The 27453-nt window shown below is 34.5% G+C and overlaps 1 protein-coding gene across 1 annotated transcript in view; it reads left to right on the forward strand.

Annotated features, from left to right (window-relative positions):
- Positions 1 to 27453, forward strand: part of PIK3C2G (phosphatidylinositol-4-phosphate 3-kinase catalytic subunit type 2 gamma) — a 325900-nt gene that overhangs the window by 24948 nt on the left and 273499 nt on the right. Inside the window, exons 5-7 of the mRNA XM_059404484.1 lie at positions 5694 to 5796; positions 11390 to 11460; positions 19282 to 19345. Of these exons, the coding sequence (XP_059260467.1) occupies positions 5694 to 5796; positions 11390 to 11460; positions 19282 to 19345 (238 nt within the window). The remainder of the gene's footprint in view (positions 1 to 5693; positions 5797 to 11389; positions 11461 to 19281; positions 19346 to 27453) is intronic.

Genomic DNA, 27453 nt, shown 5'->3' on the forward strand with positions numbered 1-27453 from the left:
TCTGTTGATGGACATCTGGGTTCTTTCCATTGTTTGGCTATTGTGGACATTGCTGCTGTAAACATTGGGGTGCAGGTGCCTCTTCAGATAACTACCTTTGTATCTTTGGGGTAAGTACTTAGTGGTGAAATTGCTGGATAAAATAGAGGATAGCTCTATTTTCAACTTTTTGAGAACCTCCATACTGTTTTCCAGAGTAGTTGCACCAGCTTGCATCTCCACCAACAGTGTAAGAGGGTTCCCCTTTCTCCATTCCTTGCCAACATTTGTTTGTCCCTGATTTGTTAATTTTAGCCATTCTGACCAGTGTGAAGTAGTATCTCATTGTGGTTTTGACTTATATTTCCCTGATGTGAGTGATGTTGAGCATTTTTTCATGTGTCTGTTGGCCATTTGGATGTCTTCTTTGGAGAAGTATCTGTTCATATCCTCTGCCTATTTCTTGACTAGATTATTTATTTTTTAGATTTGAATTTGATAAGTTCTTTATAGATCTCAGATACTGCCCTTTATCTGAGAAGACATTTGCAAATATCTCTCCCATTCTGTTGGTTATCTTTTGGTTTTGTCAATTGCTTCCTTGGCTGTGCAAAAGCATTTTATCTTGATGAAGTCAGAACAGCTCATTTTTGCTTTTGTTTCTTTGCCTTTGGAGATACATCTAGCAAGAAGTTGTTTTAAAACTGTGCTGATGTTTTTATTCAGATTTGTATATCTTTGTCTGTGTGTGTTCTGGTTACAGACCTGTATTGGTTTGAGTGGTGTCTTCCAACAGTTTTTCCCAGGAGACCTGTTATTTTTAGCCCACAATTTGCAAAACACCCCACTGCCCCCTTATATAAAAAGAAACTTGTGGAAAAAAAAGAAAGAAAAAAAGAAACACATGTATCACATTATACCAGGAATGCCTGAATCTATAAATAAATTTTAAGTGTGCTATTTTTACTCCAAATATTTATGTTCTAGTGTCTGGTCTTATTTTGTCAAACCCAGTATCCTTATTTGCAAAATGGGAGATTTGAGCCAGAACTGTTCTTCCTTTCCAGTTTTTGAGATCTTTCTTCATGCAAAATCATACATGATATTATTAGAATGATAATTAGATATCCTCAGGACAGGATTAATATAGTAAAATGCAATTCTACCCATAGCCCACCAAAATTCTCATGAAACGGCAGGAAAAAATATTTCTAAAAAACTCCTGGTAAAATAAAGAGTGACAGCATGGGAAGGACAAAACAATTGCAAAGGGACTGTGGAGGTCCTAGATAAAATATCAAAAGATATTTAAAATAGGAAGGTTTTGGAAAAAAAATAAATAAAATAAAATAGGAAGGTTTTAGGACATTCATTTGACAGCTTTATAAAAAACAAGACAATATCCTAAGGAATGATGAGCTTTCAAAATTTAGCTCAGGGAGAGAAGTATAAAGTAGTATAAAAGTAGTATAAAAGAATAAAAGTATAAAATATAAATAAAATAAAATAAAAGTACATAGTATAAAAGCAAACAATGAGCAGTGTGGGGTGAAAAGTTAGCTTTTGCAAATTGCACCAAACCTTCAGAGAACAGAGATTTTCCAATTATATAAACTGTTCCAGGACAGAGAAAAGGTATATGAAGTTTACAAGGCTGGCCTAATTGTGATGCCTAAAGCAAATAAAGGTAATAAAATTTTACAATTACAGGTCTATCTAAATTTTGAAAAATGCAAAAAAAAAAACCAAAACCTTAAAAAAATGTAAATAAAATCTGCTAGTGGGACAATCTATACAAAAATGTAAATATAATTAAACATTAGGAAGATCAGTATAATTAATATAGTAACACATTCAAGAAATAAATGGTCTTCTCAATTTGATGCACCAGATACAGAAAGCCTATCTGATAAAATTTGAAACTTATTTATAATTTTTAAAAATCATTACCAAAATAAAACATGAAAAATACACCGCAGGAATACACAGCAAATATTATATCCATCTGTTAATCCTTTAAGGGATTTCCTATAAAAATAAGAAAATGAAAGGGATGTCTATTATCATTATTACTATTCAGGAGGGTTCTAGACAACAGTCAGCAAAAATATTGGGAAGCAATAGATAAAACAGTAATTATTTTAATAGAATATAATTTTCTATTTAGAAAATCCAAAATAGTCAACTGAAAAACATTAGGTATTACAGCAGGATTCGACAAACTAAGTCAACACATAAAACCAATGAATAAATACCATGAAAAAAAGCTTTGACTTAAAATAGAACAGAATCTATAAAATATCTTGCAAAAAACATAGTATGTGTAAGGACATACTAACTAACACTTTACTCAAGGGCATAGAAGAGAATTAGAGTGCGTGTAAAAATATACTTACCCTTGAAAGAAGATTCAATATTATAAAAATACCAATTCTTCTTACTTAATCCCATAAATTAAATATAAGTCAACACTGTATTAGCATTTTCTCCTTAACAGTGGCACACTGATTCTAAAATTGTTCTGGAAGAGAAACTGTGCAAAAATAGATAATATAATTTACTTTAAATAGTGACTTTCATTTCCACACTTCAAAATATGCTAGAAAATTAAATAATTGAAGCAATTTGGTATTGGCACAGGAAGAGATGTATAGATTAATGGAATATTTAGAGTCCAGAAACAGATCAGATATTTATGAAAACTAGTCATGTGATAACTGCAATAGGTCAAAGATTAGAAGATGTCCTCATTAAAGATATTCCAGAAAATTTTCACTGTGTTGGAAAAATGTCTAAAATTGGAGCTATACATCACTCTTTACTCAACAAATGCATTCCAGACAGATTGTATATAAGGACGTAAGTATAAAGAACAAAAAAGAAAATGTTGCTACGAAAAAAATTAAGTTGAATTCTTTATAGATAATTGATAAAGAGGAATCATTAAAAACTATTACTGCTGAATTAAATTTGGAAGAAACAACTTTAAAAGATTAGAGCAGTAATTATAAAAATCTAAACCAATTCTTTATTCAGGTTGTTCTTCAAGTCCAGGTACATGCTCTTTATAAAGAAGGTGGAATAAGAAGTTAGAGATAATTACTTATAGGTTTGGTTTATGTCAGAAAGAAGTCACAAAATTATAATCAACAGACTCTGCATCTTATATCAAAGGCTTTCTTTACTCGGATATCAACACTTAGGTGACTGAGAGTCTATTTAGACATTTTTAGTTAAAAACAAAATGTTCTAAGATGTCTTTTTTATAATTCCCATCTCTAACTTTGTTTTATTTACACTTATCTTGATCTCATCAGTTAAGTGATAAGAGAATATGGAACTAAAATTCAAAATGATCTTTAATTGGGCAGGTGGAGGGCAATGGAAGAGAAATGAACTGAAGTCATATTCAGGCTCTAAGGCTTATTTGAGAGTGCGATATACACAGTGATTAAATTGAGGTTACAATGGAAAAGACTTAAGATACATGTTATTTAAAAATTGGGTAACCACTGGAAGATTAACAAATATACTTATGTCTTCCAAGACTCTAAAGATAAAGAAGAGACTCAAAGAAGATTCAATCTCAACAAATGAAAGAAAATAGTAAAAAAAAAATTATAGTTATTATAAACCAATGATTACATAGCAGAAGGCATTGCTATGAGAGAGATGGTTTAAATTTTCTGATTATAAAACAGTCTCAAAAATGAGTTAAAATATATTTAGCTATAGGCTAGAGATATAGGTAAAATAAAATGATTTCATTTTTAACATATATGTACTTGGCCACTTATTTTGGCTTACAAAAGAAGTGCCATAAACTCTGAATAATTGTTATTCTAGAAAAGGGAAAGAGGAGAATTTTTCTTCTCTGTTTTGTTTTTTACAGTTTACTGTATTCAAATGTTTTCCATGAGAGTACATTCCCATAAAGTAACTTTTAAAAAAATGGGGAGATGAGTTATAGGGGAAAAAAGAGACATGCAAAATCTGATAATTACCAAAAATCTGATAATTACTCAGATCTTGCCATATACACACACATACACAGAGTGAGGCAAAGAAAAGGGAAGACTTAGATCCTACTTTTAGAAAGGGGTAGAACAGGCAGCTTTAGTAAATGAAAATACAGCCTGTCCAGTTAAATGTGAATTTCATAAAAACCCCCACTTTTAAAAATATATATCAAATATTATATGACACATACACCTATACTAAAAAAATAATCCACTACTATCTGAAATTCATATTTGCAGGCCATCGAATTTATCTCAAAGCCCTAGTAAGGAGTATACATACAGGTGGGTGAAATAAAATAGTTCCAGAAAGCTGAAACCATATCTAAGGCTGAAGACACCAGACTGGGGTCCATTGTCTAGACTTCAACACACTGGCGAAAGGAAACTTTGATAGCAAGGTGGACCACTACTCTTAAGCTGGTTCCCAGTATAGGAATAGGAAAACAGAACTCTAAGCATGGAAAGAGGAGTTGGGGGTGGGGGATGAATGGAGAGGAATTTGAATTCATGTGAGAGTATGGAGAATGCCTTTGGAGCAAAACTTGAGTGAGGAGGAAGGCAGGAGCTTAAGAATACATATGCCATGCCTTATGTTTAGACTAGCAGTAGAAATAACTCAAGAAGCAATTAAAGCTCATGGAGAGCACGGGGACAGGAATCTAACAGGAGGAAGGGACATAGGGTATAGAACACATGTTGTGAATACTATCACCATTTTGACAAGCGTTTTCTTAAAAAAATAGCAATTGTCAAAATAAGAACATTTATAGAAAATTTAGTAGCTATCAACAGAGTAATGCTTTATTTTTCAGCCATTTTTGAGAATAAGTGTTCTCAAATACTTAGTGACTTCTCCAGATAAATGAATATATCCCCCTAATGGCCTCAAATGTTAACATATAAGGTTTTTTCCCCCCTTCTGAAACCCTTCATATATTTAACTAAGATCCTTATACAAAGAACATTAACAAATGCATCCTTTTGAATGACTCTTATAGAGGGAGAGAGGGAGGGAGGGAGGGAGAAAAATTATGCCATTAGAAGTATCTGAATACGTGGCGATATTTTTTCAGTTTAATCTGCTCATCAAATAATGTAGATTATTAATAATATAGATTATTATATAGATTACATATAATCTATATAACTATATATAATTATATAGATTATATAATCTTAATAATGTAGATTATTAATAATATCAATTCTAAAAAATATATATTGAGTTTCAGAGAGTTTAACTGGTGTGCCTGTCATGGAACTAGTAAATCTGTCTCTAAAGCTTATGACATGTCCACCTCACTGCTCCACATATACTTTGTCGTATCAGACCTCACAGAAACATGTTGTCCTCAGCTTTGAGATGGCTGGATAAAACTAACTCTGAATATGTAATATATTCTTTATTATAATTTATGTCCATCCTAAAGCTATATAATCACTTTCTAGCTTGAGGCACTTGAAAAATAATTGTAATATCTTAATAACTGTAGTATTTTAAAATTGTCACTTAAAAATTAATATGAGGATATATTTTAAATAAATATAAGAAAGTAAGGCTATATATAAAACTTTTACCAGATCAAGTTTCAAAAAAAAAAAAAACAAACAAAGACACAAAATCAGAAAGGAAAACATACAGTTGGGGGTATTTTGGGCAGAAATGATTATTCATTTTTTTTTCTCCTTTAGTGATTACTCTTTGGGGAGCCACAGAATATTTCAGAAAGATAAATCTGTTATTCAACTTAATCTGCAGAAAAATGGAGAAGTTCCAGGAAAATTATCTCGAAAGGTAAGATTTTCTTAGCATCAGTTTCAATTTCCAAGCTGATCATTTTAAGGACAACATTCCCATCTTTATGGATTGTTACCAATTTGGAATTACATAGCTTAATGAATACATGTTCATTTGAGTATATTTACTGAAACATAATGAAATATTTATCTAAATGCCTGTTAACAATTTGGACTGAAGCAATTACATGAACACATTACTGTAACCTTAGTATAATAGCAAATCAATTGGTCTCTTGGAAAAATCATTTATGAGAAATTTATTAAAGCTATTACATTCATACTATCCATGAAGCCACTAGGAAGTGAACAGAATAAAAAATGTGAAGGGGGAAACCATTGAAGAAAGAAAAATAACACAACTCTTGTTCTATTTGAAGAGTTTATGTCGGTGTCAACACAATTTAAATCAGGGCAGATTAATATTCATAATATACATAATAAAACTACCTCAAAAGGGATTACTGTGCTTTAATGACATAATTTCATGCTGTTAGATATGAATTTTATTCCCTATGTCTTGAGTTATTTCAAAACAAAATTGCACAGTATGCAATGAACTTTGATATTTTGGCAGCTTTATCTGTAGAATCTTCCAATTACCTGCTTTAAGCAAAAATCCCATCACCCTGTCATTTACATCAGATAACAGATTTCCAGTGCATGACTCTTTTTTTCCCCCCTAGTCTGAGGTGTTTCATCATAAAAAGTGTCAGGTGGTGCATTAGGTTGCAATATATCTATGTGGAATAGAACATAATGAGGCCAAAAGAGAGTTGTTTAGAAAAATCTTTTGGAACCGGTACTCAACTCAGCCAGTGTTGACAGCTGCAGGGTATGCATCTGAAATCTCCACAGAGAAACATTATGAAGTACAACTAATACTCTCAATATTAATATACCCTAAGAGTCTTCAAATTGTCTTCAATGTTTTGAAAAAGTTGAAATCATCATGTTTCATTTCAACATGGAGGAAGAAGAGAAAACGTATGATTACAACTTCTATTCTCCTTGAGAACTTTCATGTTGTTAAAAAGATTACCTCATTGGTAGTGATTCACAAATCACTAACATTTCAGTTTCATGTCAATTAAGGTTTATCCTTAAATCCATTTAACACCACTACTAAGATACAATGTGTATTGATATTTATTTTATGTCTGAAAATTAACCTTTCTATTATATTTAATCTTCAATCTAACAAAAGTGAAAAACAAGGAGCTCCATAACTTTCCCCAGATCATATTCATGGGACTAGTAAGCAAGCAAAGGAGCCAGGGTTTGAACCCAGTCATTCTCCATAGCCAATACTTTATGCTATCAATTTATATGACAAGTTGGGATTTAGATGTGACTGAATGCAAAATGTTCAGATGTGACTTTCAGTACAACTGATAAAAATACTAGCACGTGCCCTCTCTTTCTCTCTCTAATCCTTTTGTTCTTTTGTTAGTTTTTTGAGAGAGAGAGAGAGAGAGTAGGGGAGGGGCAGAAGGAGAAGAAGAGAGAGAATTCCTTCTTTTTATTTTAAAATTTTTAAGATCTTATTTATTTATTTGAAAGAGATCACAAGTAGGCAGAGAGAGGGGAAAGGCTCACCACTGAGCGGAGAGCCCGATGTGGGGCTCGATCCCAGGACCTTGGAATCATGACCTGAGCTGAAGACAGAGGCTTTAACCCACTGAGCCACCCACACGCCCCTGAAGAGAGAGAATTCTTAAACAGGCTCCATTCCCCACACTGAGCCTGACGTGGGGCTTGATCTCAAGACCCTGAGATCATGACCTGAGCTGAAATCAAGAGTCAGACATTTAATTGGCTGAGCCCCTTGTTTTGTTTTCCACAGCTATTCCACTTACCTCAAAGTTTGGGACATCACAGGTATTTACATGTATTAACTCGCTCACAACAGCTCAAGAGCGAAAAAAAAGATAATTACTATTATTTTCCTTTTTTAAATGAAAGTACTAAGAATTCAAAAGAGTAACTGAATGGCCCAAAGTCTCACAGTTAGTAAATAGGGAGATAGGATTTAAGCAGAGCTAGTCTGATAACAGAGATCACTATACCATAATGCCAGTCAATTAAGTATCTCTGGGATATTGTCATATGTTGTTGGGACAAGCATGTAATCATTTCTGCGTGTAAAGTGTATAACTGTCACTAGAAATGCCTGCTTTTCAATGTGACATTTGTATCATAGCAGGAATTAAGTTACATGGCTGCCTTTTTATGCTTCAACTCACAAACTTTACTTCCTACAGTGAATATCACATCTCTTAGCTAATTCAACAATTTACAGGTAAAGAGTATAAATGCTGATTCTCATCCATAACTTTTCCTAGCACAAACACTATATTTAAAAATAGATAATATGCTTGATGACACAGAGGTTTATATATTCTCCATTCACTCAAAATATTAATTATGTAACAGCAAGTGTACTAGGCCCTACTCTAATGTTGGAATACTGAACAAAATCAACAAGGCTTTCTAAGAGTTTAGTGTCCAGGAGATTTAACCAGCTCTGACTCTCAATTAAAGAGCAGTCAGAGTAAAGAGTAAACACAGACAATCAGAAAGGCATTCTATGTCTCCATCTCCTCAAATCCTGGCTCTTGAAGGATTTTTTTCAGCATCATATTTATAAAGAGAAAATACTATATTTTATTAATATCTGTAATTATTTACTTTCAGATACCATGCTAAGTACATTACAGATACAATCTAAAAATAATTAATTCAACAAATATTTATTAAATATCTTTACATGCCATCTTTAGTACTTGCCTTTGAGGATCTCATATGTGAAGGAATAGGTTAGTGAACCTATTTAAAATTCAGAATTATGACTTAGAAAACATATATGCACAGAATGATACCCATTTGTTCACTAAACAAATGATAATTGAGCACCTACTATATAGGAGGCACTCTTCTAAACATTGGAGATTCAGAGACAAACAAGACATGTCATTACTTATTTTAGAATGCAGATCCTAGTAAAGAAGACATGCAATAAACAAATATACATTTTAAAAAGTCTCATAGACTGGGTGGCTCAGTTGGTTGAGTAACTGACTCTTAGTTTGGGCTCAGGCCCTGATCTCATGGGTCATTGGATTAAGCCCCACAAAGGGCTCTACCTTCAGCTAGCAGTGTGCTTGAAGATTTTCTCCCTTTGCCTCTTCCCCCACTCATGCGTGTGCTCACATGCATTCTCTCTCTCTAAAGGAAAATAAAATAATTTTTTAAAAAAACGTCTGATAGAGATATGTGCTTTGAAAGAAAAGAATTATGTTTCTAAAGCCTGGGGTAGGAACACCTGATACAGATGAATATGAAGGGCGAGTTGTAGTGATTACTTCTATGTATAAATCCTACATAGACCTAGCCTTCACCTTAAAAAAAATAGAGTGTTAAATTTACTGATCTGGCAACTTGTTTAAAAACAGATTCTGGACTGATACTGCCAAATTCAAATGTCTGCTCTTGGACACATGCTTATATTCAACCTAGTTTTCTTGTTAAGAAAAATGTAAATAATAATACATACCTAATATGATTATTATTAGAACTTAATTGAAAAATGTAAGTGAAGAGCTTAAGTCAGTGCCTGTGCCTAATCAGAACTACATAAGTATCAATTATTGGTGTCATAAAATTAAGGTGTTAGACTAGATGGTATGTTAGCCTTTTACTATTAAAAACTTCCTATGATAAGGAGATGCTGATTCTTTTGTTTAACATAGTATCAAAATTCTCTATGATTTTCATAATTTATCTATATAAAAACATTTATAAACAATTATATTCCTTTTCAGTAAAATTACGTAAATTGGCTTACAATATTTCTTCTGTATAATACTAGGAACATAATGATGATTATTATTCTGTTAAATTTCTTGACACCATTGCCTTACACTCGAGATGTGAGATTTCTCTAATTGTACAAGTATACCGCAAAGCTCAATTCATCTCAGATGCCTTTCCTATTTTAAACTTGTTTGTGTTATACTGAAATATGGTCATTTAATTCTTGTTCCATGAGATTATTCATAAAATATGTTGATATGTTGACAAGTCCTTAGAAATCTTTCTAGATTTCAAAATTTTACAATCCCCATCCTCATTAGATGTGTATAACTGAGTCTTTTATAAAAAGATTTTTCTCTTTATCTCTCTCAAATTTGACAAGGATTGCCAACATTGTTGATATTAATCATAAAAACCAAGATTTCATTCTTGCTCAAGGAAACATTCACAGAACACATACAGCAGTAGATTTCTGTAGGGAAAAGACAAAAAGAGACACCTTAACTTTTTCCTTAAGATGAAGGAATGACCTTCAGCTTTGGAGAAAAGTAAAGTGTACAATATATTCCATGGACAAGTGCTTAAACCTGTTCGCCAGACTTTTGAGTTCCTTTAAATAAAAATACTTTTCTTATAAGTGACAATATGACAAAGGCCAATTTCTCCCCCAAAAGCATCTCTGGAAGCCAAGTAAAGTGGTTTTAAAATGAATATGATTATACTATACAGAAAGATGCAAATAAGTCATTATTTATATGCTTGCTTTGGTTTTAACTTCAGAAAAAGTTTTCTTTTCTTCTTCTCAAAGTGTTTCTTCTTTGTAGCATGCATTCAACATACTGTATTATAGGGATGGCCTTATTCTCTCCATGTAACAGCTTCTTTACTCTTCCTCACAAAATCACCCATTAAAAATATTAATATACCTTTGACCTTAGGCCATATCAAGGTCTTCCTTCTGATGTTTTCAGGAGCTCTAATAGGCACTTTTAAAAATAGATCATGTATTAACATACAAGATTACATGCACTCCAGGTATTTAGGGACTCATTTAGCTTTCAAACTTAACAGCTGTGTGTAGTGAAATAGTGCCATTAAGAGGGAGTGTATCGCATTCTCCCTTGCAGACTTGCATAGTATTTTCATGAGCACCTGTTGCAGAACTGCTAATTGAAGAGTTACAGGGTGTGTGTGTGTGCATGCATGTATGCATGTGTGTTTGTGTGTTTATGCATATGGACCACAGAACTGATATTTTACAATGAGCAGTTTCTGCTCATCTTGGGAAAAAACACAGGCCCCCTGATAATTCCTCTTACACTAATATTTGGGAGGCAAGATGTGGTAAAGTTGAAAAATGGAGTTCATTCTGAGTCTGCCAGCCGATGTGACAAGCTATCAAGTCTCAGACTGCCATGGCATCCACAGCCTGAATGTAAAGAGACTATGCATGTATGTGAGAGAACTAGTGTCTGCAAAACTGCCTTTCTGCTAGGAGAACCTAATGTCTGACCTTGGTGATGCCAGGATGTTTTTCAATCATCCTTGAGGTTATCCTCAACCAAAGCTCAGCTTTCTGATTCATTTTTTTTTTTTAAAGAATGCCTACAGAGTTAAGAAGTGTCTTGTAAAGTCTTTAAAACAAAGTATTAAAATGATCAATGAGGGTTATCAAAAGAGGTGAATAAAATGACAGCAGGAAGTTACAGACCTATTTTTATCTGGTACTCATTCCTATTCACTCTATAAATATTAATATATTCTGCTGTCTACAGCATGAAGATGACCACAGTCAGTTTTATCTGAACCAACTTCTAGAATTTATGCATATTTGGAAAGTATCCAGGTAAGATATTTTATTTTGTTCCAAGACTACTTTCTGACTGAGTTCTCAAGTGCCAAATCACAATATTTTTCAGTTGATTGTAAAAACTGTCCTTTCACTAGTACCGTGGAAGTTATTATACTTTTAATAGATATCTCCCTTTGGCAAATTTTGTTAATAATTATCTATTCTCCACAGCTATTCAGATACATTTGAAGAGCTGCTAACACCTTCCAGAACAATCTAACATTCATTTTAAAATCTCTCTGCTACCAGTTATTACATTTTCAAGGTTTTTTTTTTCCTCATTCATTTTGTGAATTTGAGTGTGCATGTGTCACTAAGCTCTTTGTATAACTGAATTTCCATACTTTGAAAGTCAAAATCTCCTGCTTTAAATTTCTTTCTTGAACTCCCTGAAAATAATTGGTGTATCATAAACAGAGGAGTGTGAATTCAAATTGGAAAACTCAAATGACAGTCAATGAACATATCCTAATTGATTGTGATATCTAAATGTATGCATGTATTACTGAAAAGAATAGACCCATCAGAAAGGTAAACTGGGAGAAAATATCATACCACACTATGGGTTTATTTATCTGGAATTAAAGTTGTTCTGAGTTGAATTAGTGAAAAATGGGGTATGGAGTTGAATTAGTGAAAAATGGGGTATGGGAGGTATTTAACATTAATTTCAGAAGCAAACCTGATATAAAATATGAGTTAAAATTGTTCTTAGTGACCATTCATAATAGCTATCATCACTTAATGGAGTTATTGTACATTTTGCATATATAACCTCATCTAATTCTCCCTACAACCTTATGATAAGACACAGTATTTATTTCAAAATCAAAGAAACTAAAGTTTTAGAAGATTAAATACCTTGCCTAAGGCCACTCAGTTCATCAGTGGTAGGACCAAAATTAGGTCTGCCTGAAATCTGCAAAGACCAACTCTCTGAAATTTGCAAAGACCATATATTTTCCTATTAAACTATAGTCTTACCATATGGGCCTCTCTTTATCCCCCCCCACAAAATATTTGTCTTCAACAATAAAATCAGAGAATAGGTAGTAATAGGGAGGACTTTCAATATAACCTAACTCAAATTTTTATTTTATAGCTAATTACATGGATTAGGTATGAGCTCTCATCAAAATGACGTATTAAAAAAGGCTATAGTTTCCTTATTCCAAAATAAATTTATCCAAAAAAGAAAAAAACCTGTAGAGAGATATCAAATCTGACAAATTTTTTAAAAAGTGAGAAATCCTTGGGAGACAAAGGATTGCTTTGAACTGGTTTGGTAGAGGGTTGTGACTTACATGTAGACAGCTGCTGCCTGAGACACAGAGAAACAAGGGAAGGGTAGGAAAAGAAGATGAGAGCAAGGTAGTTTTTTTCTTTCTGTTCCTGCATCACCCTGCCATTATCCGGCCCTTCACAAAAGACTGGTGACCTTGACCACTGTGCAGTCCAGGTGTTCACAGAGTTAAATTAGGGCAAAGCAAAAGACTAGAGGAAACCTGACAGGGATGGACTAGCCTCAGAATCTAAGTCCTCCACGCCTTCTCTTCAACCCTAGGGCAGTGCAGCTTATCTTCAATTTATTTCAAAAATTTGTCAACCATCATACAGATAATTTATGCTCTAGCTAGAACTAAAACCAAATGTTTAATTCTCAGTAACTACTTATTCTACTTTAATTGTATATATTGTATATAATTTTATAAGTCTATATAAAATATCTATATATGAAATATTTATAAATAATGCATATATTTACATATAAAGTTGCACACAAAATATATTATTTTATATATAGTATTTTGTATTATTGATATATATTATTTTATATATATGGCATTATATATGTATATGTGTGTGTGTGTGTGCATGTGTGTGTATTCATTCATCCACTGATGAACATTTAGGTTGTTTGTCATGGCCATTGTGAATTATGTGGCAATGAACTTGGGGAGTGCAGGATGAGAGCATAGTTCTACTTTTTTATTTATTTTAATTTTCTGAGGAAACTTCATACTGTTTTCCAAAGCAGTTATACCAATTTACATTCCCAACAGTACGCTAGGGTTCCCTTTTCTCCACAGCCTTGACAAGAGTCTTTTTGATAATAGCCATTCTAACAGGTGTGAGGTGGTATCTCATTATGGTCTTGATTCGCATTTCCCCAACAATTAGTGATACTGTTCATGCACTTGTTATTCAGATGCTTCTTGACCATTTGTATATATTTTTTAGGATAAATGTCTACTCAAGTCCTCTCTCCATTTTTTTAAATTGGACTGATTTTTCACTGCTGAGTTTTACATTTAGGTATCAATCTCTTATCAGATATATGGTTTGCAAATATTTCCTCCCATAACTTAGATTGCCTTTTTATTTTGTTCATTCATTCCTTTGCTGTGCAGGGCAAAGTTTAAGGTTTAAGATAGGGGTGCCATTTCATTCTTTTGCATGAGAATATCCACTTATCACAACACTATTTATTGAAGAGACTATCCTTTCCCCACTGATTATTCTTGGATCCTTGTCAAATAATACTTGACCATATATGTGTAGGTCTATTTCTGGGCTCTTAAGTCTGTTTGATTGGTCCATGTGACTGTTTTTATATCAGTATCATAATGCTTTTGATTTCCAAATCTTTGTAAAATAGTTTGAAATCAGGAAGTGTGATCACTCTGGATTTGTTCTTTCTCAAGATTGCTTTGGCTATTCAGGGTATTTTGAGGTTCCTTATTAATTTTAGGATTGTTTTTATTATTTCTGTGAAAAATGACACTGGAATTTTGATAAAACTATATTTATTGAGGTGCCTGGTGGGCCCAATCAGGAGACTTTTTTTTTTAAGATTTTATTTATTTGACAGAGAGAGAGTAATCACAAGTAGGCAGAGAGGCAGGCAAAGAAAGGAGGAAGCAGGCTCCCCGCAGAGCAGAGAGCCCAACGTGGGGCTCGATTCCAGAACCCTGGGATCATGCTCTGAGCCGAAGGCAGAGGCTTTAACCCACTGAGCCACCCAGGTGCCCCAATCAGTAGACTTTTGATCTCAGTTTCGTGAGTTCAAGCCCCATGTTGGACAGAGGGCTTACTTAAAATATATAATCTATATATAGGTGGCTCTGAGTAGTATGGACATTTTAACAATATTAACTCTTCTGATCTAAAACCTTGAAAACCTTTCAATTTATGTGTTTTCTTCAATTTCTTTCATCAATGTCTTATAGTTTTCAGTGTATAGATCTTTCACTTCCTTATTACTATTTTTATGCTATTGTAAGTGTTGTAAGTGGGATTTTTTCTTAATTTTACAAAACTTTCTCTGTCATGTATAGAAATCCAGCTGATTTGTATATATTTGTCTTGCATTCTGAAACTTTACAGAATTCATTTATTAGTTCTAGGAGTATTTGGATGGAGTCATCAGGATTTTCTACATATCAGATCGTACCATCATGAAACAGACAAAATTTTACTTCTCCCTTCCAGTTTGAATGCCTTTTATTTCATTTTCTTGTCTGATTACTCTAAGACTTCTAGTACCATACTGAATAGGAGTGGTGAACGTGGGAACCCTTACTTTGTTCCTGATTTTAGAGGAAGTACTTCCAACATCTCACCATTAAGTATGATGATAGCTGTGGGTTGTCATATATGAACTTTATTATGTTGAGATATGTTTCTCTATACCTAATTTGTTTAAAGTTTTTCTGAAAGAATGTAACTTTTTTCAAATGCTCTTCTGCTTCTATTAAGATAATCAATGATTTGTTTAATTTTATTCATGTGCCTTATCACATTTATTGATTTGTGTAGTTAAATAATTCTTACATCCCAAGAAAATCCCAATTTTCTAGGTCATGGTCCTTTTAATATGCTGTTGAATTTGGTTTGCAGGTATTTTGTTGGAAATTTTTGCATCTATAATCATCAGGGATATTGGCCTGTAGCTTTATTTTTTTGTAGTGCCCTTCTCTGGCTCTGGTATCAGGGTAATTCTGGCTTCATATAATGAGTTTGAGAGTGTCCCAACCTCTTTAAGTTTTTGGAAGAGTTTGAGAAGAACTGGTATTAATTTGTCTTTAAAAATTTGGTAGGATCTATCAATGAAGCCATCTGCCCTTGAATTTTTCTTTGTTGGAAGGTTTTTGATTACCAATTTAATCTTCTTATTGGTCTATTCAGATTTTCTACTTCCTTCTGATGCAGACTTGGTGGGTAGTATTTTCTAGGAATTTATCCAGTATTCTAGGTTGTCCAATTTTTTGTCATGTAATTGCTCATAGTAGTCTCTTTTGCTCCTTCTTTGTTTCTTATAACAGCTTTTTAAAAGATTTTATTTATTTATTAGTGAGAGAGATGGTGGAGAGAGAGAGAGAGAGAGAGAGTAGTCTGGAGAGGCACAGAGGAAGAGGGACAAGTTGACTCCCACTGAGCAGGGAGCCAGACTAAAGGCTTGGTCCTGGGATCCTGGTGGGTTCATGATCTAAGCCAAACACAGACACTTAACATACTGAGCCACCCAGGCAGCCACTGTAACAGCTTTTAAATTAAAGTCTGTTTTGTATAAGATAGGTATAGCTACCTCTGCTCTTTTTTGGTCTCTATATGCATGAAGTACCTTTCTCCATCCCTTTACTGTGAATGTGTGTGTGTCCTTGAAGCTGAAGGGAGTCTCTTGCAGGCAGGATATATATAGTTGTGTCTTTATCCACTCAGCTACTCCAATTGAACTTGGATGCCCAAATCTCTCCCCAGGTTTGGGAAGTTCAAAAGCCATTATCTTTATATAAGCTGTCTGTTCCTTTCTCATTCTCTTCTCCTTCTGGGACTACAATGACATATACATCAATTCTTTTTATAGTGTTCCATGAATCCCATAGGCCTTTTTAATTCCTTTTCTTTTTCCTTTTGTTCCTCTGCTTAGGTAATTTCAAATGATCTGTCTTTGAGCTTACTTATTTTTTCTTTTTCTTGGTCCCTTCTTCTGCCAGGACCCTTCTGCCCTCTCTTCTGCTTCTTTTTTGAATTCTTCAGTTCAACTACTGTATTCTTTAGCTCCAAAACTTCTGGTTCTTTTGTATGTTTTCTATACCATTGTTGAATTTCTCATTTTGTTCTTATATTGTGTTGCTGGTTTCAATAAATTGTCTTTCTGTGTTCCCTTATACTTCTGAGTTTCTTCAGAACAACTATTTTAAATTTTTTTGTCAGGCCATTCATGTATCTCCACTTTGAGGTCACTTTGAGGTCAGTTGCTAAAAGTTTATTCTTTTCCTATGGTGGAGTCCTATTTCCCCGATTCTTTGTGATCCCTAGAGCCTTGCAGAGGTGTCTGTGCATGGGAAGAAGCTGTCACGTATTCCAGACTTTATGGGCTGATCTCAGTGCAGGACCTTCACCTGCAGGTGAGGCACATTGGAGCACGCTATGTTCCTGGGTCTGGTAGTGCAGGGCACCAAGGAGAGAGCCATGTGGAAGACCCAGATCTGGTGAGTGTAATGTCCCCTTGGATCAGCCCACAGCATTAATGGGACCCACAGCATTAACTGTGTGGCCCTAGAAGTGCTATGGGAGATCTGCAGTGGCTGCACGTGCTGTTGGCATCTTCAGTGGTGCCTCCAGGTCCAGGAGCTAGGGACCAGGGCAGGCAGTGGTTGCTACTAGAGCTGGTCACACACACACACACACACACACACACACACAGTTGCAGGGGCCAGCTGCAGGTGCCTGTGTAGTGGCAGTGGCTGGTAGCAGACATACAGATAGTGGGGGAGGACAGGGCTGGCAGCAAGGACTAGGACTAACTGTAGGTGCACGGGCTGTTGGCATGCACTCCTCTGGCTGCAGACCTTCATCCTGTGCATAGCAGTGGAGGTTGTTATGGGAGTCAGACTGGTTAGGTGCAGGTATACAGCCGGAGGGGCTGGTTGCAAGCAAGCCCACTGTGTGAGTTAATGACAGGAAACAGGGACAGAACCAGGCCCACAAGCAGCTATGGGGGCCCTGGATGTTGTTGTGCATTCCTGTGACTGCAGTGTCTCCCTAAGACATGTGCACGGCAGTGAAGACATTAGTCAAGCCAAAGGGTTGGAGGTGCGCAGCTTGGGAACCAGCTACAGGTAAGCCCTGGAGTGGCAGTGGGGTGAGGAAGGAGTGGAGAGGAACTCAAGCAGCTGCTGTTTGTGGATGTGAATACCTGTGTATATGAGGGAAACAGGGAAATCTGCAGGGGGTTCTACGGCCTCTCTGTTGGTTGTTGGTTTCTTCAGTGGTAAAAGTTACTGGGCCCTCTGTAGAGCTGGTCACTGGGAACCACTGTAACTCCCGCTGTGTGACTCATAGTGGTAGCCGCAGCCCTTCTTCCTTGTTCCTAGCTGTCTTTATGCATCTCCGCTTTGCTGGTCTCTGGCTGGAGTAAAACCAATGCAGGTCCTTCCCGTAATGCCCCAAAAGGCTGGGAAAGCTGCTGGTTCACCGCTCTCCCTTTCCCAGCAAGGGGGTTTCCCTCTTGGCAGTGAGAAATGCTAGCCTGCAGGATGGGATGAGGCAGGTAAAATGAAAGTGCCCTCCCTGCCCTTTTTGTGTGGTTATTCTTAGCTTTTGTTGTTGTTCTACAGTATTATGTAAGTTTCTTGGAAGGACTCCTAAGCTCTCCCAGAGCTGTTTCTGTTCATGGATAGTTGTCTTACTGTGGGAAGACAGAGGATGGGATCTCCTACTTTGCCATCATTGTGATCTCCAAGACTGCTTTCTGGAATACAATGCTCTTCTGCCTGCCTTCCACAGCCCACTTGATGGTGTCATTAAAAGATCAAACACTAGATGGCAGGAGCTTTGTTTTCAGTTTTCCTCTTCCCTGACCTGACTTCCATTTAGAAGTTGGGCAAATCACATACCCTCGTTAGTTTCTAGGAGTTTTTCTATAAAATAAATATAATATTTAATAGCAAGGTGCTGAACTAGGTATATATTCTTGGGGGTCTTTTAAGTTTTAAGGTCAGATTTTATATAAAATCCTTTTCTCCAATAACCAAAAATTTTCACTATTCTTTTCCTATACCTCCACTTTTACATAGTCTATGAATTTTGTCTTTGAACTATAAGATGTAATGCAACTAAAGTGATGATTTAACAAGGCTGAGAAGGCAACTATTGTAAAATATATTGGTGTGTGTTTGTGTTGTATCATTTGTTCAATTCAATTCAGGAGTTTCTGGGACAAATAGGAAGGGAAAATCTTAATGTTTAGGAAAATAATTTTGATAAGTGAAGTCAGAAAAACCTCTACTAATCTCACATCTATTTCACTGAAGCAAAGATAAAGTTGGAGCAATAAGAGAATCTCAGGAAAGAAGAACACAGAGGTCTGAAGCCAAAGACAACTTTATGTATTATAAATATATGTCATTAATTCTGAAAGGGATTCTCTTCAAGATTTTGCATATTTAACAATTCTTAGATGTTAGTATTTGTCATTATCTGCTCATGAATCCTTTTGTAATTTATATTTTGAATAAAGAGTAGTTTGATACAATGAACAGTCTTTGAGAGGTTTGGTTAATTTGTCATGAGGTTTTTTTTTTTTTTGGAGTTCTAAAGTTTTCAAATAAGTTTGTAGCTTATCAAGTTACAGAAAGTTTATAAACATTCATCTGAAATGGTTTTTAAAATCGTGTCAGCAGCAATTCTTTTTTAACCATGTTTGCTATAGAATCATGGACAAAACAGAATTTATGATAAATATGCTAAAGTTTATGTAAGCTTTTCTACCCACTTTTAAACAAAGTTTTTTTTTTTTTTTCTTTCCAGACAGTGCCTCTCAACGGTAATAAAAAAATATGACTTCCATCTGAAATGCCTATTGAAAACCCAGGTATTAACTTATGTTACTTCACCTGTCAATTCAACAAGCATCTATTAACCATATACTCTTTTTCTAAAGCTTTACAGTTTTCTGAAGATACAAAGATGAATAAAGTAGAAGGTCTATACTTCAGAAGCTTTCATTCTATCAAGGCATAAAAGTAAATAGATGTGTGTTAATAAAGTGTCACAGATACTGTGAAAGACCTATGTGTATATAGGCCATGGAAGAAAGTTATCAATTTTACCTATTTGACCTGGATGTTGAAAAATGAGTATGCCAGCTAGAGAAGTGGCACGTGAAGGAAGGTGGGGGGTGGGGATAACTATCAGTATAGAACACCACGAATAGAAGCAGTTAGGAAACAGCCTGTTGTGACTTGAAAACTGTATGAAATTTAGAATGGCTACAATTAGGGTTAAAGGCCTGTAAAGAGACCAGATGAAAGGGGCAAGCAGGGGCCATTATATTGGATCTTAAGGACACTTTATGGACAATTTAATGATTTTCTAATTTATCAGCTGCTGACATAGAACCATTATGCAAGCCAGTAGAATGACAGATGGGTGATTAGAGGAGCATTTCATTAGCCCAAAGAGATGATGAGGGTATTGACAAAAACTCTACAACAGGGGTAGGTAGTTGGGGACAAATTCAAAATAGGTAAAAATATGCAACTTATAGGATTTGGTGAAAGACTTTGTGTAAAACAAGAGAGTGTCTAGAATACCTCCACATTCCTGGCTGCTAATTGACTGCATGGAGACATCAGTTCACTAAAATAGCAAAGAGAGGAGAAGCTAGCTTGACAGGGGAAAATGATGGATTTAGTCTAAGACTACCGAGATTTGGTCACCAACTGGGTATCCAAGTTGTGGCCACCATTAGGCAGATCATTTCTTGTAACTTAATCTTCCACAGATAAAACCACCTATGATTATAGAAAATTGTATAAGACAGTGTTTTGTTTTTGTTTTTGTTTTTTTAAAGAATTATTTATTTATTTGCGAGAGAGAGAGAGAGAGAGAACAGGGGGAGGGGCTGAAAGAGAAGGGAGAGAGAATTCCAAGCTGACATCCAAGCTCAGCACAGACAGCACAGAGTTCATCTCAGGCTGGATCCCAAAACCCTGAGATCATAACCTGAGCTGAAACCAAGAGTCAGACAGTCAATCGGCTACACTACCTTGTGCCCCAAGACAGTGTTTTTAAAACAAGTCAGGATTTTTTTATCCATTAAATAATTGACTCCTGATATATATGAAAAGATAAAGAACCTAGGTGACTATTCTTAATTTTAATTAACAGTAAAAGATTCAGAAAATAAATAATATTTCTTGATGAAGATACCAAACTCATGTGAATTCCACATAAATATTCAAATACACATGTGATGACACACAACTCATATACCCTTCCAAAGTGTAATCCTCTCATTCTAACAGGATTTTTCTTTCTTGAGCCCAGCTTAAATATGGAAGTTTAAAATGTGAAATGTGAAAAAAAACTCGCAGATTGGTTTAAGTCTCATAAAAGTATTATAATTAGTACTTTTTTCAGCTTGATTTTTCACCTTTGTATAGAATTTGAAATTTACCAGGTACTCAATGCAAATGAAGACTTCATTCCTTCATTTATGTCACTCAATTTTATGTAAATATATTTTTGAGGTTATAGTAAGCTACTTATGAATGAATTGTAATTACTTAAATGTCTTGGTACTGCTCATGTATCACAAATGCCATTTTACACACACACACTCACATACACACACACACAAATTGTTGAGAATCTGTAAAGTTCTTAATTTCTAAGAGGTCTGATCATCTTACTCATATGAAGCCTCTAATATTTCCACTTCAAAAGAATCCATTATTTTTAAATTTCCCAGTATGACTTAAAAATTGGCAAAACATCAAATAGTTACTGTCTTTACATTAACACAAGCAAATAGTTATCATCACCCACATCTGAATTATCTTATAAATAGGCCACAGTGTCTGAGATTTTCCCAGATGAACTCCTTCCAAAACCAAGAGCTTTTTAAATGTGATTCTTCCTATGAGGTATCACTGGTAAATATCTGAGAAGTGAGACAGACTGTGATATGACTGATTCATAATTTTGTGCTTCCTATTTATTTTAAAAAAATGCATTAGGTAGCATTTCATCAATGTTGAAAACAGTACCAATTTGAAAAATATTTTTTTTATTTTCCACACTTGAGTTATTAAATGCAATTTTTAAAAAAATAGCAAACATGCAGGCTGAATAAATATGACATAAATATTATTGAGTAATTTGGATAATTTAAATTTTTAAATATTTTATTTCCTCAGCCATGGTCATTTAACATATTTTAGACTTGACCTATTTCAGGTTGCGCATTCTGACTATTATGTTTGCTAAATAGATAGTTTTGTAAATAGTTTACATAGAACTTTTACTTTGAACATCTTCTTCCTCTCACCTATTTACTAATATCCAGAAAGTTATGAATATTTTCTATATTCATTCTATATTCTGCATTCATCTCTAATATTTCAGAGAAGTTGAAAATGGAAGAAAGAGAAAGAATTTTCCCCCTAAGATATTAGTCAGTGCTTACTTAATGCAAGTTAGTGAACTATTTACTCACTGAAATCAAGAGAAATGGAAATCAGAACCATACTCTGATGTTGCCGATGATCTAGTTGGAAAGACAGCATATTTACATGAATAATGTACACAGAATGGTATACATACACAGCAAAGCAGTGTAAAACAAGATTGCAATCTATGTGCAAGAATCAACTTCTTATTCAAAGTGCTTCTTCCTAGTAGCCTGTAATGCACTGTCTCTAAAATTATTATTACAAGGTCAAATAGCCCTTTACAGAAAGTTAGCAATCCCTCCCACTGATGACAAACTTATACTAGAATCTAGTAACTGGTGAACTAACTGTAAACCAGATGGAAGTCGACTGAGAAAAATCTACTCATGTTTCAAAACATGGTTTGGCTTCATGAAATATCTTCTTGGTCTACAAAGAGCTTCAAACCTCTAAACACTTTACCATCCTGCTCATGACTCAGTGTACCAACTAGATAACCAGAATGGCATCTCTATTATTCAGGTGTAAGTAACTCAATGAGTAAGGAATAATAATAATTACCTCACAATTTCCTCTCTCTGAGACCAAAATCCAATTGTGTTCAGACTCTAGACTGGGGCTAAAATTTCCATATACAAGTAGTAATAAAAGGGGCACAAAGGGATCTTATATATTTAGCTTTATTAGAACTGAAGCTCTTTTAGTAACAAGCAGATCTATTACTGGATATTTAGACGTTCAATTCAAACATAGTTTGAACAGAGTAGCAGTAAAGACAGAATTTAGGAGCAGAGATTCCAGTCAGGTATCTGGATGACAGCTCTCCACCACTATGGAAGTTTTTATTCAACTTTCCTAGCATTAGTATTCTTCATCAATAGAGTGATTATAATAAAATATAAAGGTATTTTTAAAAATTAATAAAAAGTGGATGTAATGTATTTAATATAATATAGTGGTTGGAAGTTAAAAAGTATTCAAGTAAAGAGAAGTATAAGTGTTATTTTATTGCTATGAAAGTTGCTATTTTTAACACTATTACTAATGTAAAGGACTGTACAGGATCCAGAAGAAAAATGTCACAAAACCGATTTGCATTCACAATAGAATATAAGAAGAGGTAGGAAAGGACCAAAAAATCATAAGAAAAAAATAGAATAAAACGAATAGGTAACAAGGACACAGTTAAAGGTTACAAAAGAAGTCAAGGAGATGAAGGAGATAAAGTCAGGTCACAGGGATAATAAAACACAACTGCAGAATTGGAACCTGCCTTAGCAGAAATAAAGGGCACACTGAAACTACTAAAAGTCAAACCTAATATGTATAGAACGCTCTCAGACTTAAAGAAAAAACGAAAAAGTGAACCTAGATCTTCAATAAGGAAGATAATCACTAGCCAACATAATTCATATTCCAAGTGAGATGGAAAGCACTGAAGGGTTCCATCAAAGGAATGATATGATCTGACATTTTATTTGAGATTTATGCAGTGAATTAAATAATACATGAAGAATATACAATGATATATATACAAATTAAAGAATAATATTAGAACAGACATTCTTATTAAACAGTAACTTTAGCAGCAAAATATTGCCAGTATCATAGGATCTGACCATGTGCCATGTTAGATCTCTTTTCGTGTACATAAGAGGTAATCTTCAGAGAAAAGTGTTTTGTAGCTTTTCTTTTCACCACTTCACCTTTTCCCATTTCACCATCAAAGGATATCTATCCATTCATTAGCAATATAAAGTTTAGGTTTCCTTTTTAATGTCTACATAAATGGAATCAAACTATGTGTAGTTTTTGAGCCATGTATCTTTCACTCACTGTTTTTCAGATTTATCCACCTTGTTCCATGTGGCTTTGATTTGTTTCCATTGTTGTATGGTACTCAATTAGATCAATGGACCTCTATTTATTTATATATTCTACTGTTGATATATTCATGAACTAATATCAAGAATTTGTCTAGGGTATATACTTAGGGTAACAGACCCTTTTATAATAGGGACACATATATTTCATAACATATGAGAGTTCCCACTGCCCCATTTTCTCACCAAGGTATGATACATTCCAACCTTTAAAATTTTTGCCTAAGTAAGGTATATATTTTGATCATATTTTAGTTTTAATTTTCACTTCCCTAATAATGAATAAGTTCATTATTCTTTACTTAAAATATCAAACTGCCATCTTTTTATTTCTGAAATATTTATTTTTTAATTTATGTTCAATTAGCCAATATATAGTACATCATTAGTTTTTGATATAGTGTTCAATGATTATTTGTGTATAACACCCAGTGCTCATCACAACAGGAGCCTTCCTTAATACCTATCACCCAGTCACCCCCCCACCCTTCTGTAACCCTGTTTGTTTCCCAGCGTCCAGAGTCTCTCATGGTTTGTCTCCCTCTCTGATTTCTTCCCATTCAGTTTTTCCCTCCCTTCCCTATGGCCCTCTGCACTATTCCTTATGTTCCACATATGAGTGAAACCATATGATAACTGTCTTTCTCTGCTTGACTTATTTCACTTAGCATAATCTCCTCCAGTTCTACCTATGTCAATGCAAATGGTAGGTGTTCATTTTTTCTGATGGCTGAGTAATATTCCATTGTATATACGAACCACATCTTCTTTATCTATTCATCTGTTAAAGGATGTCTTGGCTCCTTCCACAGTTTGGCTATTGTGGACATTGCTGCTATGAATATTGGGTTGCATGTGCCCCTTCATTTCACTACATCTGTATCTTTGGGGTAAATATCTAGTAGTGCATTTGCTGGGTCATGGGGTAGCTCTATTTTTAACAACTTAAGGAAAATCCACACTGTTTTCCAGAGTGGCTGTACCAGCCTGCATTCCCATCAACAGTGTAAGAGTGTTCCCCTTTCTCCACATCTTCACCAACGTTTGTTGTTTCCTGTCTTGTTAATTTTTGCCATTCTAACGGGTGAAAGGTGGTATCTCATTGTGGTTTAGATTTATATTTCCCTAATGACTAGTAATGAGCATTTTTTCACATGTATGTTAGCCATTTATATGTCTTTGGAGAAGTATCTCATGTCTTCTGCCCATTTCTTGACTGGATTATTTGTTTTTTGGGTATTGAGTTTGATAAACTGTCATCTTTTATGATATATAGATATAGATATCGATGTAGATAGATATACACAGTCAAACTTTTCATCCATTTTATACTTACCTTAACTTTTTCAAATAGATTGATAGGAACTACTTACATATTTACTCATCATTTGATTATGTGTATTGCCAGTATTTCCTTTTAGCTGGTGGCTTGTCTTTCCACTTTCATTATGACTTGTATTTATTAAATCAACTATCTAGAAGTTTAATCTACATAAAGTAAAACACACTCATGTTAACCATAAAGTTTGACTAATTTTGCAAATGCAAATGGCTATGTAACAACCACAGACATTAAGATATAAAATATTTGCATTGCACCAAAAAGTGCTCAACTGCTTTTTTGCAGGAAATACCTTCCATCCTAGACACCATGCAACCCAAGATTCTCTGTATATGGATTTTCTTTGCCTTGATCTCCAAGAGAATTTTATTAAAAGTGATAAAAATAGGACTCTTGCTTTGTTGTTAATCTTAAGGAGAATGTTACAGTCCTTTACCATGGAGTATGAAGTTATGTGGAGTTTATGTATTTTTGGCATGAAGTTAGTCACCCTTTACTAGGTTGAAAAAGTTTCCTTCCATTCCTCATTTGCTAGGAGCTTATATTGCAGATGGGTAATAAATTTTGTCAAATACCTTTTCTGTATCAATACAGACTGGCATAAGGTTTTTTTCATTTTTTCCTTCCAAATATTAAAAATATTTTTGCTCTGTTGGGATAAAGAACACTTTGTGAAAATTTAAAACCCTTTCCAGGTATTTCTGTTTTTTGTTTTTTTGTTTTTTTTTTTTTTTAAAGATTTTATTTATTTATTTGTCAGGCATAGAGGGAGAGTGAGCGAGTGAGTACAGGCAGACAGAGAGGCAGGCAGAGGCAGAGGGAGAAGCAGGCTCCCTGCCGAGCAAGGAGCCTGATGCGGGACTCGATCCCAGGACGCTGGGATCATGACCTGAGCCGAAGGCAGCTGCTTAACCAACTGAGCCACCCAGGCGTCCAGGTATTTCTGGATTCAATTAGCTAATATTTTGTTAAAGGTATTAGCATTTTTATCAACAAGACACATCAGTCTGTATTTTTATTTTGCTATAATGTTGTAGTTTAATTTTGATGTTGGAGTAGTGCAGGACGTACAAGTTGAGAAGTATTCCCTTTCAGTATATTCTGAAAGAATTTAAGAGGATTTGATTTGATTTTGTCCTTAAATGTTTGATAAAATTTACCAATGAAATCATCTTTTTGGATTTTTCCTCGTGGCAAGGGTATTAATTATCAATTCAATTTAATTGACATAAAACTATTCAAATTTTAAAGCCATCAACTTTCCTCTAAAGTTTAGTGGCATCCAACAAATTCTGATATGCTGGCCATTATCTCTAAATATTTCTACCCCATTCTTCTCTCTAGAACTACAGCTGCATATGTGACTTTGACAGCTCTTAGGTGTCATATGTTAGTTTTTCTCCCCACTGTTTTTTCCCTTCATGTTTCAGTTAGGATAATTTCTCTTGACCTATCTACAATTTCACTGATAATTTTCACTGATAATTTCACTGATAATTTTCCTATGTTCAATTTGCTGATGTGCCCACTGAAGGAATTCAGCTCTAATATCACATATATTTTTATATTTCTATCATTTAAATTTGCTTTTCGGTATAGTTTCCATCTCTGTGTTGAAGTCCCCCCTTCCGATCATGCATGTTGTCTATATTTTCTACTAGATCCTGTAACATGTTATTTATAGTTATTTTAAAGTCCTTGTCTCATTATTCCAACAAATATCCAGATTTGTCAATTGTTTCATCTACTAACAATGGGTTATTGTAACTTGCTTTTTTATACAAATTGTAATTTTTGATTGAATGCTAAATATCACATGGAGAATAGTAGAGAATGAGGTAAATTGAATTCACACCTGGAAATGGGCAATGTTCTTTATTTATGCTATTACTACACACTATTGATACAATCTAGTCAAGATTGTGCTTTGTGTTTCGTTGTTGCTATCATTACCGTAGGGTATTTCACACTTCATATTCCTTAAAATAGAGGTTAGCTACTATTATTTGTAATTACAGTGGGGCTTGTGCTGCCAGAATTCTTTCCTCGGTATTCTTACTTCACTTTGAGCTTTCAGCAGCCACTGCTCACCTTTGCAGAGATAGTCCCTCTCAACACTCTTGTCTCTCCCCCAGCACTACTCTGCTCTTTGTTTATTATTCTAAATAGACTCATCTTCTGTAGTAAGGTAAAGGGAGATCTATGTTGAATGATCAGTCACAGCCATAGGCAGACTGTGTTCTATAGTCTCAAGATTGGAACTTTCTGAGAATCCCTGCCCCTCCACATGGCAGCCAAT

The sequence above is a fragment of the Mustela nigripes genome, chromosome 6 (assembly GCF_022355385.1).
Source record: "Mustela nigripes isolate SB6536 chromosome 6, MUSNIG.SB6536, whole genome shotgun sequence".
In the NCBI taxonomy this organism is placed as follows: Eukaryota; Metazoa; Chordata; class Mammalia; order Carnivora; family Mustelidae; genus Mustela; species Mustela nigripes.